This window comes from Lagopus muta, chromosome 15 (genome assembly GCF_023343835.1).
Source record: "Lagopus muta isolate bLagMut1 chromosome 15, bLagMut1 primary, whole genome shotgun sequence".
In the NCBI taxonomy this organism is placed as follows: domain Eukaryota; kingdom Metazoa; phylum Chordata; class Aves; order Galliformes; family Phasianidae; genus Lagopus; species Lagopus muta.
This window is the reverse complement of record NC_064447.1, coordinates 12171168-12188236: the sequence shown is the minus strand read 5'-3', so window position 1 is coordinate 12188236 and position 17069 is coordinate 12171168. Positions and strand designations below refer to the sequence as shown.

Below are 17069 nucleotides of genomic sequence, written 5' to 3'. Positions count from 1 at the left end.
GGCCGCTTCCCCCCCGCCTTCCGGCCCGTTGGTAGCGGCGGCTCGCGGGGCCTGGCGCACATGGCCCGGCCGTAGGAGCCTCCTCGCCCCTCCCCCGCTCCTTTTCCCGTCGCCCTCGAGCTGGGAACGCGCGGCCGCCGGGGCCCCGCACCGACCCCCATGCAGGGCACTGAGGACAGCCCCTCGCCGCCCGGCGCCCAGGGCCCGGCCGAGGAGCCCGAGCGGCCCGACGGAGCGCCGCCCGAGCCGCCGCCTGAGCAGCAACTGAAGGAGGACGAGAGAGAAGGGCCGGAGGAACAGGGCGGCTCCGAGGGCCCCCTTGAGCCGCCGCCCGCCGCCTCGGAGCCACCCGTCGAGCCACAGCCGCCTCAGCCGCCCTCCCCTCGGCCGGCGTCCGGCCGGGAGAGCCCCGAGCGGGCCGAGCCTCAAACCGGGCCCGAGGCCGAGCCGCCGCCGGAGGAGGCCGACAGCGAGCCGCCGGCCGAGCCCTGCGAGCCGCGGGAGGACGGGGAGGCTGCGCCCGCCGAGCCCGAGGACGAGCTTTCCTTCAGCGATCCCGAGGGCTTCGTGGACGACATCAGCGACGAAGGTGCGGGCGGGGGGCGGCGGGCCGGGCTGGGCCGGGCGCTGCGGGAGCGCGGGGAGGCCGCGCCGTGTCCGTGCGGGCCGCGCCCCGCGCTGCCCTCCTGAAACGTGGCGGTGAGTTGCGGTGTGCAGCAACTTGGGACCTCAGAGAAAAACTGCACGGTGACTGTCGTGCGGTGACCCAGCCGTCGTCTGTCCCTGTAAGGCGTTGCGGCAGCAGCTGTCTCTGGTGTAAGGGCGCTAATGGTGCTTCAGTATTTCAGCGGTTTCGGACAAATCTTTCAAGATCAACCGTGCCAATTCTTGAGTAGCAAAGCCACTTGTCTGTTGTGCCAGTCTGACGTAAATGCTGCTGTAGGCTCTGTAATAGTCACACGTATCAGAACCGGAAAAATGCATCTTAAAGCATGCACTGCTTCCTAAGTCAGCAGGTGGTTTGGATCGGTGGTGGAACACAGGTGATAATTGTGCTTTCTTGTGTTCCAGTTCTATGTTTAGCTTAATAAATAAGTGGAGAAGTATTTTGAATTAAAAAAGCGTGTTATTCTTAGCAGTCTGTATAGCACTTTGAACATGTGCGTATCTTAGAGACACGTTGGCAAAAGTGTCTGCAAGTTTATCGCTGGATTCTTGTTGTCTGGTGAAGTGTTTGCTTTGGATGCTTTGTCTACATTGGGGATTATCAGGTTCATGTCAGTGTGTAGATAGAACCTGGGAACGTTTTCTGTTCTTGTGTCTTGTGTTTTATTCTTTAGGGTTAATTTGGCTAACTCTTCATCTGTGTGAATAATACAGCGTTAGTGGCTGAATTACAGTGTTTAAGTTTAGTCACTCCTGCTGGTCTGGTTTTCCATCTACCTGTGCTACTTCTTGGGCTACGTTTGTCCTTTTGCTTTACCCTGATAACTCTACAGGAGAATCAATTCCAGGCCATCAGCATCACTGATTCAAAGCTATTTCAATGTTAATGATAAGAATTACATGTTCAATACCAATTTTGAGTCGGACTGGCTTTAAGATTGGGTCATCTCAGGTGTTACTTTGACTGGTGTTGGTTTGTTGTTTTTTTTTTTCCAGAGTGGTGTTGGCACAGCAGAACGGCTGTTCCATCTTCCACAGAGAGAATGTGTCAGATCATCGCTCGGGTGCAATGAGGTTTTAGTTCAGATAATGAGAGAGGTCCTTAAAATTCTGCCAGCTGAAGATAGCTGTGTACCCACCACACCCCTCTCTTCTGGCCTGTGGGAAAAGAGCTGGCTGAACCAGCTGCCTGCCCTTTGAAGGTTCCTTTGTTCATAGTTTTGAGTTTGAGGTAGAGGAGTTACACAGTGTAGGTATGTGTTTGACCTGTTGCAGTTCTGACTTGGTATAGAATGTTGTCTACTTCTGTGCTCAGCTAAACAAGCATTCCTTTCTTTTATAGCCTTTCGTGGGGAGTGGCTATGAAAAAGTGATTATTGAAGCCTAAGAATTATCTCTTTTTCATGATATTTTATGGAATTATTCTTGCTGTTCTTTGTGGGGCGTGCTTCCATGTTATGCATTTTATGCAGGGAAAATGAAAGACGTGAAGAATTCTAGAAGTAAAAAATGATACTATTTTCCTACAGTAGCAGCCTTTGAAAGTCCTTCTTTTGGTCCTTGGAGTTTTTGTAGGCATAACAGATGCTTCCCTGCCCATCTCTTAGCTATCAGGCAGGTGGTTACATGTCCACAGCTTCAGTGTATGTGTGTTGTTAGCTGGCTGGGTAATGGCAGTATATCTTAATATGCTCTGAGGAACGATAGGTACTTAGAAATCAACTTATCTGCAGCTATTTCCTTTCTTCTGAGTCTTTGGCTCAAACTGGGTTAGCCTTCATCTTTGTAGAAAAAAATTGAGGGGAGAACAACCCAAATGTGTTTAAATTCAATGTTACCAATGGGGTTAAGTTTGTGGATACAAAATAATTAAATGGAATTGACTTGAGATGCGGCTTAAAGTAAGATGTGTAGAGAATTCCGCAGGTAAACTGTGTTGTGAAGCCTGCTGCTTGAAGCTAATTGAGCATGGTTTTTGTGTGTGACAAAGGGGATGTATGGTGTGCCTTTTAGCTGCTTTAATCTTGGTGTGATATTAAAACCACAACTGCTGGGTTGTGGTCATTCTGAACGTTCTTCCTTCTTTGCTGGTATGATTTCAACTATGTTGCAAGATTTTGGCAATTTTACTCTGGTGAGAAGAAGATGAAGCTGACAGCACTGAACAAACCATTCCACCAGCAAGTACTCAATGAATGTGTAAAATGGTAGGCGAGGGGGGTTTGGTATGGTTGAAGAATATACAGGGTAACAAAAGATGTGCTTGTATTCATTAGTTGCTAGCTTAATGTGGTTCGTGGTGTCTTAAGACGCCTTAATTTTGTTTAATTAAAGGTTTTGAATGAGCTTGAGTTCTCTGCCGTAATTACAGTGATACTAATACATGCAGAGCTTCTGAAATGGAAGGTAGTTTAGAATTGTGCTAAAGCTGTTGTAGTGTGGAAGGAAGGGAGGTACGTGTTAGATCTATCAAAGTCATGTGGTTATGATTTGGGTGTTAGATCTGTCAGTCATGTGGTTATGATTTGGTAAGTCTACCTGTCACTGGGTAGTGAATCTTACCATGTTCTGCTCTGTTGGTTTTGAGAGCTTCTTGAGCCAATTCCAGCTCCTGAAACGAGCTAATAGGAGGACTGTTGATGTCTCCAATGCATTTCATTAAGAAAGATTTCAGGAGTTAATTCCTCGAAGCTTGTCAAGAAATGGAGGACTGTCGTATCTCAACAAACAAGTGCTGATGGGGAGCCTTGTATTCACTTAGTTTCTCTGATGAAGGCTTCACTGACCACCAGATTTCTTAAATGTTACTGAACCAGTTTCCTGAATTTCAGGTCTCTCCCTTCTCTTATTATCTCTAGTTATTTTTATTCTTCAGTTTTTCTCTTCTGTGATATAGGCCAGTGCTTCATTCTTGCTTCTTGTTTGCAGAATTACTTGGTGATGTGCTGAAAGACCAGCCACAGGAAGCAGATGGAATTGATTCAGTGATCGTAGTGGATAATGTTCCCCAGGTTGGACCAGACCGACTTGAGAAACTCAAGAATGTCATCCACAAAATATTTTCCAAGTTTGGTAAAATTATAAATGAATTTTATCCAGAAGCAGATGGGAAGACAAAAGGGTAAGTCATGATAGCACCTGCTGGGGGTTAGGTTTGAAATACTGCTCTTACTTACCCATCATTATTAACATCAGTACTTTGTTTTTAACGTATTCGTTCTTTTATGTAGTGACCAGTGAACATCCTCTTACATTCTTGTATTCCTGCATTGTAGGTACATCTTTCTGGAGTACATGTCTCCATCTCATGCAGTGGATGCTGTCAAGAATGCAGATGGATACAAACTGGATAAGCAGCACACTTTCAGAGTCAATCTTTTCACAGACTTTGACAAGTGAGTACAACTATCACAAGTTTATCGTCTTCTGGATTCAAATCAAGAGCACCTACACTAAGTATAACCACTCCAACTGTTCTTTCAGGTATATGACAATCAGTGACGAGTGGGAAATCCCTGAGAAACAGCCTTTTAAAGATTTGGTAAGGGTTTTTTGAAAAGTGAATACTAACAAATTATGCAGTTAATGACAGGGACAGTGCTGATTGCATACTCCAGTTCCTTTGTTCTCACATTAGTGGTTCTGCTTGGAGTTCCACCTAGAAACTTAGGATAAACAGTGACCTGATGCAACCTATTTAAAAATAGAATTTTGAAAGCATCTTATTATATTTTTAAATGTTTGAGGGCAACTTAAACTGTGCCTGGTTACCACTAGCTTTGTGAAATGCACTCTGGAGGAAGGGATAGTTGAATAAGTAAAACCCCAAATGGCAACAACAAAAAAACCTCTAAAACAAACAAAACCTTGTGTTACTTAGGGCGAAATGTGTTAAATGTTGTTGAACTACCTTGAAGGTTCACCTTTTTATGATGTGTACTGTTAGCCCATGTAGTGGAAATGCTAAATCATGGCCTGCAGCAGTGATTGAGCACCTGGTAGAAAGGCAAGGCCCACCCAGGGGAGCTCAGGTTCAAGCAGTGACCTGAGTGACTGGAATCATTTAAGGGATGGCAGTGGAGGTGAGGATATCTTTTGCTGGAGGTGTTGCCTACCTGAGGCATTCCAAAGGAAAGCAGATCTTTTCCTTCAATTCTGCATTGGTGGCTGCTGTATTTGGGCTCATTCTCACTGTAGCCAAAGACTTTGCCACCCTGCTATTATCATCCCATTGTAGCATTACAGCCTCAAATAACCACTGGGTCTGGATTATGTAATTTCACTTCAGTAACTTATTTGATAGGTATGATAGAATGATAGAACACCAATGGTGCATGCTATGCGGAGACAAACTTCCACCTGCCATATGGATAGCAATTTGCTTGTCTTCCTGTCTGTGATTTGCTGATGATCTTTTGTTTTTCTTAGGGGAATCTTCGTTACTGGTTGGAAGATCCTGATTGTAGAGATCAGTACAGTGTGATCTTTGAGTCAGGAGACCGGACCTCCATTTTTTGGAATGATATCAAGGAGCCTGTTCAAATTGAGGACAGAGCAGTGAGTGTCATGGAAGTGCTGTGCATTGCAGATACACTGTCACTCGTATTCTTTTTGTAACACTTCAGGCTTGTAGTTTAAAAAAAAAAAAAAAAGCAAATCTTCTCCTGCTGAAATACTTTTTCTCTTTTCTTCCTTTAGAAAGTGAGCAGTAAAATTGTCCTTTAGAATTAGGCTTAGCTGCATAGGTAAAACAAATGTGGAGTTAACTTCCTTTAAGTCTGTCTTCCTTTTCTTTTAATTTAAGCTGTCCGTGATGCTTATTAGTACATTATATGTACACCATTTGTACACTGTAAGTGATTCAGGAAGACGTGAGTGAAAATGCATAGTCAGAGTTTGAGGAATACTGTTTGTTGGTGCTAAGTATGTACTTAAGCATGTGGCTTCTGGTCATTTTTTCCCTTTGTGCTCACAGCAGAGGTGCTGAAGAAGACCAGCTGGTTTGGTAATACCATATAAATGGGGGAGTTAGTGTGCATGCCTGCTATAAGCCAGCTGACCTGCTAAGAACTGCAGGTGCCTGGAAACATTTTCTTTCTCTAACAACCATTATGTGTTACAGTTGAAAGAAACTACCTCTGGGGTGGAGAGCAGTTGTGCTCAACACCATGGGTAGCACTGGCCATGATCTGTGTTGCTGGTACCTTTCTGATGTAGTGTTGTTAGAAGTGTGAGGAGTCTCAGCTTCCTGAGAAGGCAGATGTTCTCGCCAGAGCTGCAGTCCATGAAAGAATCTGAAGCTGCTGGGTTGTTGCAATTGTTACTCAACACTGGTTGTTACTGTCCCTGGTAAATACTTCTGCAGCTCAGTAAGGTGAAACAATCTCAACTGAAGAATGAACGAGTGCTATGAATTGTGTGTGAACATCGCTCATTCCGAGATCTTCACTGAGCAAGTGGATTTGTGAAATACGATGTTACTGGCCACATGTGGAGTCTTTTCCCCTTCAGTTATTGAGCACGAAGTTTGATTGTTTTATATACATTTTTAATTATTTTTTAATTATTTTTTGCAGCGGTGGACAGAAACCTACGTACGTTGGTCTCCCAAGGGTACCTATCTGGCTACGTTCCACCAGAGGGGCATCGCGCTTTGGGGTGGAGAGAAGTTCAAGCAGATTCAAAGGTTTAGTCACCAGGGAGTACAGCTTATTGACTTCTCGCCCTGTGAGAGGTATGGAGGGTGACATTGGTTTGGGCAAAGAGATCAGAAGTGAAGCGTGTGCGTTCTGCTGTGTTGTCAGATCTTGTGTGACTGAGGTCTTTAGTTCTCCTCTGCCTTTGGAAGTGTTGCTTTTCATAGGCAGATCCTTTTCAGGATAACTGAAACTGTCAAACTTTGCTTTGACTTCAGGGATTATATTTAAGGCAGTCTGGAGCTTACTGTTCTACAAACCTGAATTGGCAGGCTTCGTTGTAGTCATTATTATCTGAGGGAATGGTATTTTTTTCTCTTTGGTTAGGTGGGGATGGTCTGTAGTATTAGACTTCAGATTCTCTGAGAAAATTTAGCTGAGAAGCATCTTTCACATCTGTAGTATTGAAATTTATACTTTAAGCTTTCTTTCACATTTAAAAGTTCTTTAGGGAATCATTTCTAAATCATTCCGGGACTGAGATGCATCTTTGCTAGTTATCAAGTAAGATACTTGGAAGCAGTAACATTTGTTCTTTTACTTGAAAGAGATTATTTATCTCTAAATGGAGATGTCTGGCATACATGTATTTCTGGTTGGCACAGGTTATGGATTTGTATCTGATTTGAAGTCAGTGATGGTCACAAAACAACATAGTAGGTAACAAGGTATCTGGGGAAATTTCCCTTGTAAGATTGGTACAAGAAAACTTGCATGTAAATCTAGAGACTTTTCAGCTGAAGGGGTGCTAGGAATTACCATGCCTTGGAAGCTTTTCTTTCACCTCTAGAACATCCTGTTAGAGGAAGTGCTGCTTAAAAGTGCATTGTATTTTAATATTATTTGGATGAAAGCCCGCTTGTACTCGTGTATTAAATCAAATCTTATTAGTAAAATTGATTATTTCCTTTGTAGATATTTAGTGACCTTCAGCCCTTTGATGGACACACAGGATGACCCTCAGGCTATTATCATCTGGGATATTCTGACTGGGCAAAAGAAACGAGGATTCCACTGTGAAAACTCGGCTCACTGGCCTATTTTTAAGTAGGTTGCAAAGCAGTGTTAGAGAGCAAGCAGCCCTAGACTTTGTTTGACGAGCAGGCAACTCTCACCTGGTTTTCTTTTTTTATTTTCTTAGATGGAGTCATGATGGGAAATTCTTCGCTCGAATGACTTCAGATACCCTCAGCATCTATGAAACACCTGTAAGTTGTTGTTTTGTTTCTGTGCAATGTTTATTGCTTTACAGTGTCAGCATTTCACGTGGTATATGTTTTAGAGTTATGTTTTAATAATGCACTTTACAGCTTAAAAGGGAAGAAATCCATTTGCTCATCTCTTGATTTTTCCTGGATCAAAAAACTAGCTGAGCCTCAGAGCGGTGTTGCAGTGTTCTTGCTGTGCTTCTAGAAAGCCTGGAGAGTTCAATATAGTAGTTAACAGAATCAAAGTTATGCGATGGCATCCAGGCCTTGGTGGCAGGTGTTTGCAGAATACCCAAAAGACATAATAAATTGCAGCACAATCTAGTCTGTTTTATGTTTTTATTATAGCATGGGCTGCTACTCATTAAAAAATCATTACATAGAATTAGTCTTATTGGTTACTGTGGCATACTTATGTTAATATAGAGGATAAAGGATCTCTGTCCAAAATTTCCTGGTTTATGCTCTTAGACGTAAGCCTTCTACTCTTAATGTATGTGCAAGAATGTTACTTGAAAGTTGACAGCTTTCTCTTCTTTTAGTCTATGGGATTGTTGGACAAAAAAAGCTTGAAAATCAATGGGATAAGGTGAGTGTTCCCCTTTCTAAAAGTAACTGCTCTGTTTTGTCTTTATGTCTAGGACTTCATGTAGTGAAGTGAATTTCATACTGATTAGAGCAAATAGCCTGATACTGAAGTGTTAATTTTAGACAAACTGCCAAAAAAGAAAAAAGCAGAAAGCTTTCACTTAAGCTGTTAGCTGTGTACGTCAGTCTGTACTTAGGAATCTTTGTAGTAATGTAGTTCTAATGTGGCATCCTGGTTCCTCATCTACCAAACAAGACTGGTGTGCAGTTTATGTAACATCTTTTAAGATTGGTGTGCTGTGCACTCTGTGCTGCCTACTGGCAAGGAACTAGTTTGGCTCTGTGCATGCCTGCACAGTAGATGCTAATTCCTGTGAGTTTTTGAGGGGCCTTTTGGAAAAATTATATAAAATACAATATAAAATCCAGTGTACTCAGGTGCAGGAGGATTGTCTTCTCTGTAATTTCAAAGAGGGAAAGCTGCTCATTGGTTTAATCATGTTTCATACATTGTCTGGGTTTATGCTACCCTTCTCTTCAGTGAATCTGACTGTTTTGATAACATTGGTGATACAGCAGGTTTAAATGGCAATTAAAAACATGCTGTGTGTAAGGTTAGAAACTCCTGAGTTGCTCATCTGTATGTGCCTTTTTACTGAGAGTTGATATACTTGTCTGTAGCATTCAGAACACAGAAAATCATTTCTGCTTGCAGTATCTCTAACTAAAAATTAAAGTGGAATATGTCTGGCTTCATTCCTGTAGAGATTTCTCATGGTCTCCAGGTGGTAACATAATTGCTTTCTGGGTGCCTGAGGACAAAGACATCCCAGCAAGAGTGACCTTAATGCAACTGCCTGCCAGACAAGAGATCCGTGTGCGGAATTTGTTCAATGTTGTAGACTGTAAACTACACTGGCAGAAGAATGGTGATTACCTGTGTGTGAAGGTAGACAGGACTCCCAAAGGCACACAGGTGGGTAGGCTGTGATTGTGTTCATAAAACTTGGTTCCTTTCATGCTGACGCTTCATTTTCTTTCAATATTGTCTTTCAACATAGCTAGTTTAAATTCTACAGTGGAAAAATAAAAATAGCTTTGACTGCTGAGTTTGAAGCATGTGGAGAGCCAGATGTCCTGGATGTTTGCATCCAGGATTTGCTTTGAATTTACTGATATGGTGGAGTTAATTAGTGTGTTGTTTTTTTTTTAAGTGAGTGAGTGCTAGGTCTCTTTCCCTGCTCTCTGTGAAATCAGGTGTTGAAGCCATAGGCTATGCTGCAGAATTTACCATGTTTTATCTACTTCAGCCTAATTCAAGTCTGAAAGAAAATACTGTATCCAATCCTTCTGTTATTCTTTAACAGAACAAAAGGATTTAGAGTAGCTCAATAATGAGGATGCACTGTTTATTAAGAAAAAAATCTTGAGCTTTGACTGTCATCCTGAGTTGGCTTGGACCAATCTTGTAGCCATCCTTCTATGCCTGGTGATGCCTGGTCTGTTGCTTCTGTACTGATTAATGAGCTGATGTTGGCCCTTGCAGGGAGTAGTGACCAACTTTGAAATATTCCGAATGAGAGAGAAACAGGTGCCTGTGGATGTGGTGGAAATGAAAGGTAATTCCAATGTTCTGATGCTTAACTGTTCTACATAGCCTTTTCTTTTGGCAGATGTGGTGCCTTACATGGTTCCCATCAACGTGTAACATTTGTTAATGATAATGAGGGCACTTGCTCCTGATGGGAACTATGGTATTCGTGTTGCAAGGCCTCTCATGTGATGTGGGAAGGCAGTGCTTTCAGTGCTGTTCGTGCTTGTAGCGAACTTAATGACAGGATTGAAAACGCTTGAAAAGATGAAGGCCTGACTATCTGGAAACACTCTTAGTGTGAGAGACTTTGGAGCTGTTGGGTCTGTCAGAACACTTCCCCAGGGTCCTGCACTTGCCTTATCAACTTTTGTTTTTTAAAAGCAGGTTTTATTTATGGCAGAGTTTAACTTCTGGATTCCGTTTTCAACAACTTGGTTTTCTTTGATAACTTCTTGTAACTGAAGCTCTTTATTATAGGTTTCTTTGTTTTTTTACATAGTTTTGACTTTTTTTTTTTTTTTTTTTTTTTTCAGAAAGCATCATAGCCTTTGCTTGGGAACCAAATGGAAGCAAGTTTGCTGTGTTGCATGGAGAAACTCCACGAATTTCAGTTTCCTTTTACCATGTTAAAAACAATGGGAAGATAGAACTCATCAGTAAGTAACAGGAAAGATAAGTGAAATGCAGATGTTAAGCATTTTGTGTGCAGCAGACTCAAACTGTGACTGGTTGTGGCAGTGTGGCAGTAGGTGCTACACCTGATGTATTTGAGAAACCTAGGTTGTTGGTGACAGCTAAACTGTTTCCACTTGAAATCAGTCCAGCGTCTGAGAACACAAGGCTTACAAGCTAGAACAATTATGTGGTCTTGGGATGCTTGTGCAAGGCAATAACACAGACTTAACTGACTAGGTAAAACTTTTTCAAGATGGGCATTGGATCTTCTGATCTCCCTTTTTCTGCTGACTTTGGATGTTTTTGTACTACTGGGTGTTGTCTTCAGAAGCCTGCAGCTAAGGACTGTTGTAAAGACTTCGTTGCTGAGTTCAGATATGTCTTTTGGGTGTATTTACTGCTTATGATCTAACCAATGGGATTGATTGGATTGTAACTATTTTTCTGAATTCTTTCCAGAAACGTTTGACAAACAGCAGGCAAACACGATATTCTGGAGTCCTCAAGGTCAATTTGTAGTGTTGGCTGGCCTCCGAAGGTGGGCATTGCGTGGGTTACTGAATACCATGCTGCTTTTAAAGGAGGAAAAAAGGGCTAGATGATCTCATCAGGAAGTATTTGTTATTTCCACAAGTTTTAAATCAAAGTTTTGATATTTAAATGGGCAAAAAAATCTTACTGACTTTGAGAGTCTCTGGAGGGAAGGAGTTACTTTGGACCTCTGGTAATCTGACAGCTTGAATCTATTCGGTGCTTGACATTATTAAAGCTCACAAGGGCTTTCATTGCTTTATTGAAACCCTGTCCAGTTGCATTAGTAGAACCGTGAGAGGGCTTTGTAGAAACAAAGGGAAGACAAAGATGCAAAGGACCAAGCTCTATCATGGAACAGTAACCTTGACTTGGTTTTTCTGCCACGTAAAACGAAGAATAATTTTTTCAACAGCTGAGTGGATATTTAGAAACACTTTGGTGTTTAATCGCTGAACTAATCCATGGGCTCCTGTGATGGGTTGTTGCCATAGCCTTGTGCCTTCTTATGGGCAGTACTCTTAGAATGCTCTTACAACAGAGCCCTATTATTTATATACATGTGTATGTGTGTACACACTGCTTATATATATCAGAAAAGCTTCACGTTAGACTAAGTGAAGACTTTTATTAACCAGCTGGGCACTATTTGGCTTTGTGTGTTTCAGACAAGTGATGCTGCTCATCTGAGAAATCTATTTTTATTTCTGAACTTATCTTCATTTCTTAAGTGTCTTGGCATACTGTTGTTAAACTTCACCTGTAACTTAATGTGTTTTCATCGTGACTTTAGGGATGAATGTAAAATGGGTTAAAGGTCCTTGAACATACTAATGGAAGTTTTTTGTTAGTATGTTGATTTTTGGTTATATTTAATTACACTTTTAGCCACAAATGCAAGTTATTGGGCCGAGTCTTGGCTGCTTGCTGAAAAGATGTGAAACCTATTTAAAAAAATGAGCTATGCTAGTGTGTAAGACTGTCACTTTTATCTTTGCAGCATGAACGGTGCCTTAGCATTTGTTGATACATCTGATTGCACCATGATGAATATTGCTGAACACTATACAGCTTCAGATGTGGAATGGGATCCTACAGGCAGATACATCGTGACTTCTGTGTCTTGGTGGAGCCATAAGGTACCAGAGCACTCATCCTTCCCCTTCTGGAGATGTTGGTAATGGCTGTTGGTTATGAAGAGAAAATGACACCTGTCACTTATCCTATACTTACAACCTGCACTGTAGTTTTACACATTAATTTGTAAATATCAGTGTTTATTTGGGCTGTATGCTTTGCGGATTGCTGAAAACTAGTTCTGGCTGAGCTGTTCGCAGTTCTAAAGCGAGTGTCCTTTTTCTGGATTTTCATTATATTTCTTAATGTATCTTTAGCTACTGGAGCCTGATGTCATCTGTGTGGTCTGCATAGAATAAGAAGAATAACTGCATTTGTTACTGCTTTCACATGGTTCCAGCCCCTGTGCTGTAATCATCTTCTGTGCAGACAGAGAATGTGAGACTTTAAAATTAAGCAAGGTCTGCTATTGTAAACTTTGAGCATCCAGAATATAACTTCATGCAAGGCTTCAGTGGAATGATTTAACTCTATTTTGCTGATGAATTTGGCTTGTGCAAAGAAGATGCTAACAAAAAGAGCATGTCCTTTTCCTTGACTAATGATGCTACTTTTATTACGTACAAATGAAAAATCCTTAAAAGATACATAGTGAGAATGAGAGTGTTAAGTTACAGCTTGCCTTGATGAGATGTGACACCACTCTTGCAGGTGGACAATGCATATTGGTTATGGACCTTCCAAGGACGTCTGCTTCAGAAAAACAATAAGGACAGGTTCTGTCAGCTTCTGTGGAGACCACGACCAGCCACCTTGCTCAGTGAGGATCAGATCAAGGTAGCATGTTGCACTCAATCCTGTTGGACATGGGTTTGGTGTGTGTGTGTGTGTGTGTGTGTACATATATATATACAAACCAGAAATTATCTTTCTTTTCTTGAGAATGAGGCTTGAACTGTTAGAGCTGTAGAATTGCCTTTCTCCCTGAGCTTTTGAAAAACCGTATTGCCGTAGTGGACCTCACTTGTGGGAGTGACTGATAAATACTAACTGTTCTTTATGTTTGGAATAGAAACTGTAACCAGTTGTGCTTACAGTTGTGGTATTGTGAAAGGATGTGAAGTGTAACATAACTGAATTTACCTGTCCAGACTTCTGTAATTGAATGCTTACAGAAATGTTGTTATCTGTAAGCCAGGAAGAACAAATAAAATCACAGTGGAGGGGAATTGCTTAGAAAAGCAGTTTTAAAATATATTAAGCATGCTCAAAACTGCCAGAGTAATTCCTATTAGAATGTAATGATTGTGATTGCTAGTCTGACTTCAACCTTACTTGAAATAAAATTCTGTTTTACAGCAAATTAAGAAGGATCTGAAGAAGTACTCAAAGATATTTGAGCAGAAGGATCGCCTGAGCCAGTCTAAAGCTTCAAAAGTAAGACTACTTTTGAAATAGAATAAATGAAGCATAATGAAACATAAATGAAGCTCTTTTAAGCTGTATGATGTTGCAATGTTATGTATGTTAGATTTCTTTTATAATAAACATCTGTGATCATGTTAATCCAGGTGCTTGACTTGCTTCCTATGGGTAGCACGCACAGATGCCACACAACTGTCAGGTTAAGTGGTAATGAATCTGGAGAGGCAATGGTGATAGTTCAGTAAGCAGAAGCATTGGAAGTTTGGGATTCTTAGTGTGGTATTAGACACTCTTTAAACTAATGAAAAAAAACCTTTAATAACAGGAGAAAAACAAAACAAACCCTTACTGAAACAATTTTACATTACATAGAAGGTTTTAAGTCAGTAGAAAGGATTGAAGGAAAGCTTTCCATGCTGTTGTTGTGAGAGTTAACAGCTGCTTCTTGCCTCTGTAGGAGCTGGTGGAAAGGAGACGTACGATGATGGAAGAATTCAGGAAGTACCGCAAGATGGCACAAGAGCTGTACATGGAGCAGAGGAACGAGCGCCTGGAGCTTCGAGGAGGTGAGCAGTGCTTGTGAAGACTTGATGTTAGATAGCGACCACTTCTTAGCAAGTGACAACTGTTCTGGGAACTTGTTTTCTTTTTCTCTCTGTTGTTTTTCTGCCAAACCCTTTCTGAAGGTTTTGTCCTTGATTTTTGTTTTCTTAAATCACAGTGAATTTTCGCATGGGAGAAAGCTGAAAGTGGTGGCTGCCAGACTTGGCTGCCTGTGCTTCACATAGCTTCTTTCTGCTTCAAGGCAAGCATTGGTTTGACCTTGGCATAATAGATTTGGATGTTATGTATAACCGGAGAAGTCCTCAAAAAACTCTGTGGTGGAAGACAGCAATGCCTTGTTTGTCATTTAATGACAATGCATAGAATGTCAGGGATTGGAAGGGACCTCGAAAAATCATCTAGTCCAATCCCCCTGCTGGAGCAGGAACACCTAGATTAGCATGTCCTTGTTGATTTAAAGCATCAAATACCTCTTATTTCAGTGCTATTTAAAGAACTGTTCCTTGAATGAGCATAGAATCATTCTCTCATTGCTGTGTTTGAGACACTGTGTTAATCCTTTCTCCATTCCAGGGGTGGACACGGATGAGCTGGACAGCAATGTTGATGACTGGGAGGAGGAGACTGTTGAATTTTTTATCAATGAAGAAATTATTACCCTTGCAGAACCAGAGTAATCTAATAAACTGTGGTAAGAAAGCTTTCAGAAAAGAGAAACTTCACTGTCAGCTGCCACTATAAATTAATTTGTTTCAGAAGGTTGTTGTCTGCTTGTTGTGTGAATGCATGTGCTGTTCTGAGTTGGTTTGTTTATGTGGCTGAAGTGAGCAAACAGGCTTTCTTAAATACAGTCAGATTTATGAGCTGAGCAGATTTAAGAGCTGAGTGGAATACTGTCTTTTTTTTTTTTTTTTTTTACCAGAGTAATCACTGCTGTGATAATTAGGGTCAACTTTTAAACAGCTCATTGCAAGCTCTTCAATTTGTCCTACTGACAGAACTCTAATATAAGATTTCAAAATTTGCTTTCTGTAAGAATTTCATGCTAGGTGATGTTGGGTGGGGCTTAAATAATATGCTTTAGATTAAACACTGAGTTAACTGTAACATAACTGAGTAGGTGTTTAAATATCCATGTTAAAGCTATAATTTTCCAGAAGTGGTTAGAAATCTGGCAGCAGCACTTTCTCTTGTCTGACTGTCGCTGCTTGATGCTGAAACTTTTATTTAATCCAATGATTTTCCAGGTTCTACTTCATGAATTCATATTGTATCCTTGTGTGTTGAAAACAGATGCTAGTTCTAGCAGCTCCTGTAGGAAATGTTTTCTCTTTAAGGAGTTTTAAATTGTTGTACTCCGGAGGGAGAAGAAAGTTTACTGGTCTGACACAGGAATGTAATCCAGGTTTTCTGTTGTTGAGGACTTCCCTGAAGGAAGGGGAGGCTGGAAACATGCCTTCTGCAGCTGTCTCTGTACAGCTCTGTAGCCCCTGGGTATCTAAGGAGTCAGTATAAAATGTGGAGCAGTATAACTCTTGTACCTATAGGAGAAATTAGTGGACTTCGTATTTAGAGATTTATTTGAATCTAGCTTATTTATGTTCCATGTATGAGAGATTTTTTATGGAAGGGGGAGGGGGAGAAGCTGCCTAGTTTCTGGATTTAAATATCAGTTTAAGAACAGGTGAAGCATGTGCGTTGTAGCCTTTCACCAGCTAACATCTGTGGTAGGGCTGTTTGTAAAAAGCACAGCAACTGACTCATCTCTTTCTTCCTTTTTGCAGCACCACCGTAACTTGTGCTGAAAAGAGGTTTGTTCATTTTCAGAAAGTCTACATCAATTTTGGAATTTTTAATCCATATTCTTGCACTCTGGAAGGGTGGATGCACCAGATTTTCTCCATTCTGCCACACTGTAGTGCCTTTAAGTCTTGCTGCCTGCTGCAGTGAGATACTGAAAAGGCACTGCTTTTAAATTTTTATTCTTTTTTTTAGGGTTCATTTTTCTTTTAAGATCCACTAACACCAGTATTTACTTCCTGACTCCTGTGCAGTCCTTCCCAACTGGCATTTTTGACTTCCTGCCAGTGAAGTGAGATCCATCAGCGTGCATCTCTTACACACAATGTTTCTGTTTCAGGACTCTTTTTATGTCCCGAGTGCATGGACAGATGTTCACTTTGTTTGGGGAAAAGTCAACAGATCCATTTTTCGTATGATGTGTTTTAGTGTGCTGAAGCAGCACTACAGTGGGCTGTATCCTCCTCCTTTCAGATTGCGAAAGGATGTCTCCCTCAAAGAGCTGAATATGGAAATAAATGCAGACTAATACTAAAACCAGTCTGGCTATGTGTTGTTCATAGGGAATCTTTCCCTAAGTGATCAAATATACCCAGATCAATATGAATGTTAGCTGTATTTGCTTCACAGTTGCTTTGGATTGTATTTTCTCAGTTTCTTGTGGCTATTCTGTTGCTGTGTGTTGCTGTGGTTTTGCTTTTTGTGTTTTTAGTGATACTACAACTCATTATAATTAGCAGGTTAATTTGTCAAGATTAATGGAGTGTCTAGAAAATAAATTGGTTTCTTAAACCATTTAGAAACTGATATGAGCCTTGGGAACTCCTGGAGTAGTCTCACTTGCTAGCAAATTTGAAAACTGTCTGAGAAGTAGTGTTTATACATATGCCTTAGGCTCCATCTTACATATGTGACTTCATTTCTGAAGCTCTCCCTGTTTAGTGGGGGAAAGTGCACTTAAAGTTGGTGGAGCAACTTTTCAGTATTTGTATCTACGAGCAGAAATGATTTTCTGTATATTAACAGAGCAGTGACAGACACTGCTGGCCTGCTGCTTTTCCTTTGAGGACTAGAGGAGAATGAGAATGTTTACCTGTCCTCTTTCCAGGACTAATGTCAGCCCATGGGTGCCTGAGCTCACTTAACATGGTGCTTTATCTGATGGATCTGAAGTGGAAGGCAGCAAGTATTCTTCTTGCATTGGGTGCCCCTGCTCAGCTGTCTGCAGCTAAGGGACATCAGCAG

General features: G+C 41.4%; 1 protein-coding gene across 1 annotated transcript; it reads left to right on the top strand.

The window, feature by feature from the left end:
* The first annotated feature begins 57 nt into the window (after positions 1-57).
* Positions 58-16375, top strand: EIF3B (eukaryotic translation initiation factor 3 subunit B). The gene is made up of 19 exons (XM_048961875.1): positions 58-589; positions 3595-3787; positions 3942-4061; positions 4150-4207; positions 5095-5223; positions 6243-6400; positions 7278-7409; positions 7504-7570; positions 8113-8159; positions 8924-9134; positions 9705-9777; positions 10286-10408; positions 10887-10965; positions 11959-12097; positions 12747-12872; positions 13395-13472; positions 13918-14026; positions 14598-14715; positions 15809-16375. The coding sequence occupies exons 1-18, from the start codon at positions 160-162 to the stop codon at positions 14699-14701; spliced, it is 2376 nt and encodes a 791-aa protein (XP_048817832.1). The 5' UTR covers positions 58-159; the 3' UTR covers positions 14702-14715; positions 15809-16375.
* Positions 16376-17069: the final 694 nt, after the last annotated feature.

What these genes read in the sequence shown, in the direction of transcription:
- EIF3B (XM_048961875.1), top strand. Translation starts at nt 160, where the DNA reads ATGCAGGGCACTGAGGACAGCCCCTCGCCGCCCGGCGCCCAGGGCCCG. An exon ending in CTTTTCACAGACTTTGACAA is followed by an intron (nt 4,062 to 4,149) that starts GTGAGTACAACT and finishes CTGTTCTTTCAG; the next exon opens with GTATATGACAATCAGTGACG. An exon ending in AACAGCCTTTTAAAGATTTG is followed by an intron (nt 4,208 to 5,094) that starts GTAAGGGTTTTT and finishes TGTTTTTCTTAG; the next exon opens with GGGAATCTTCGTTACTGGTT.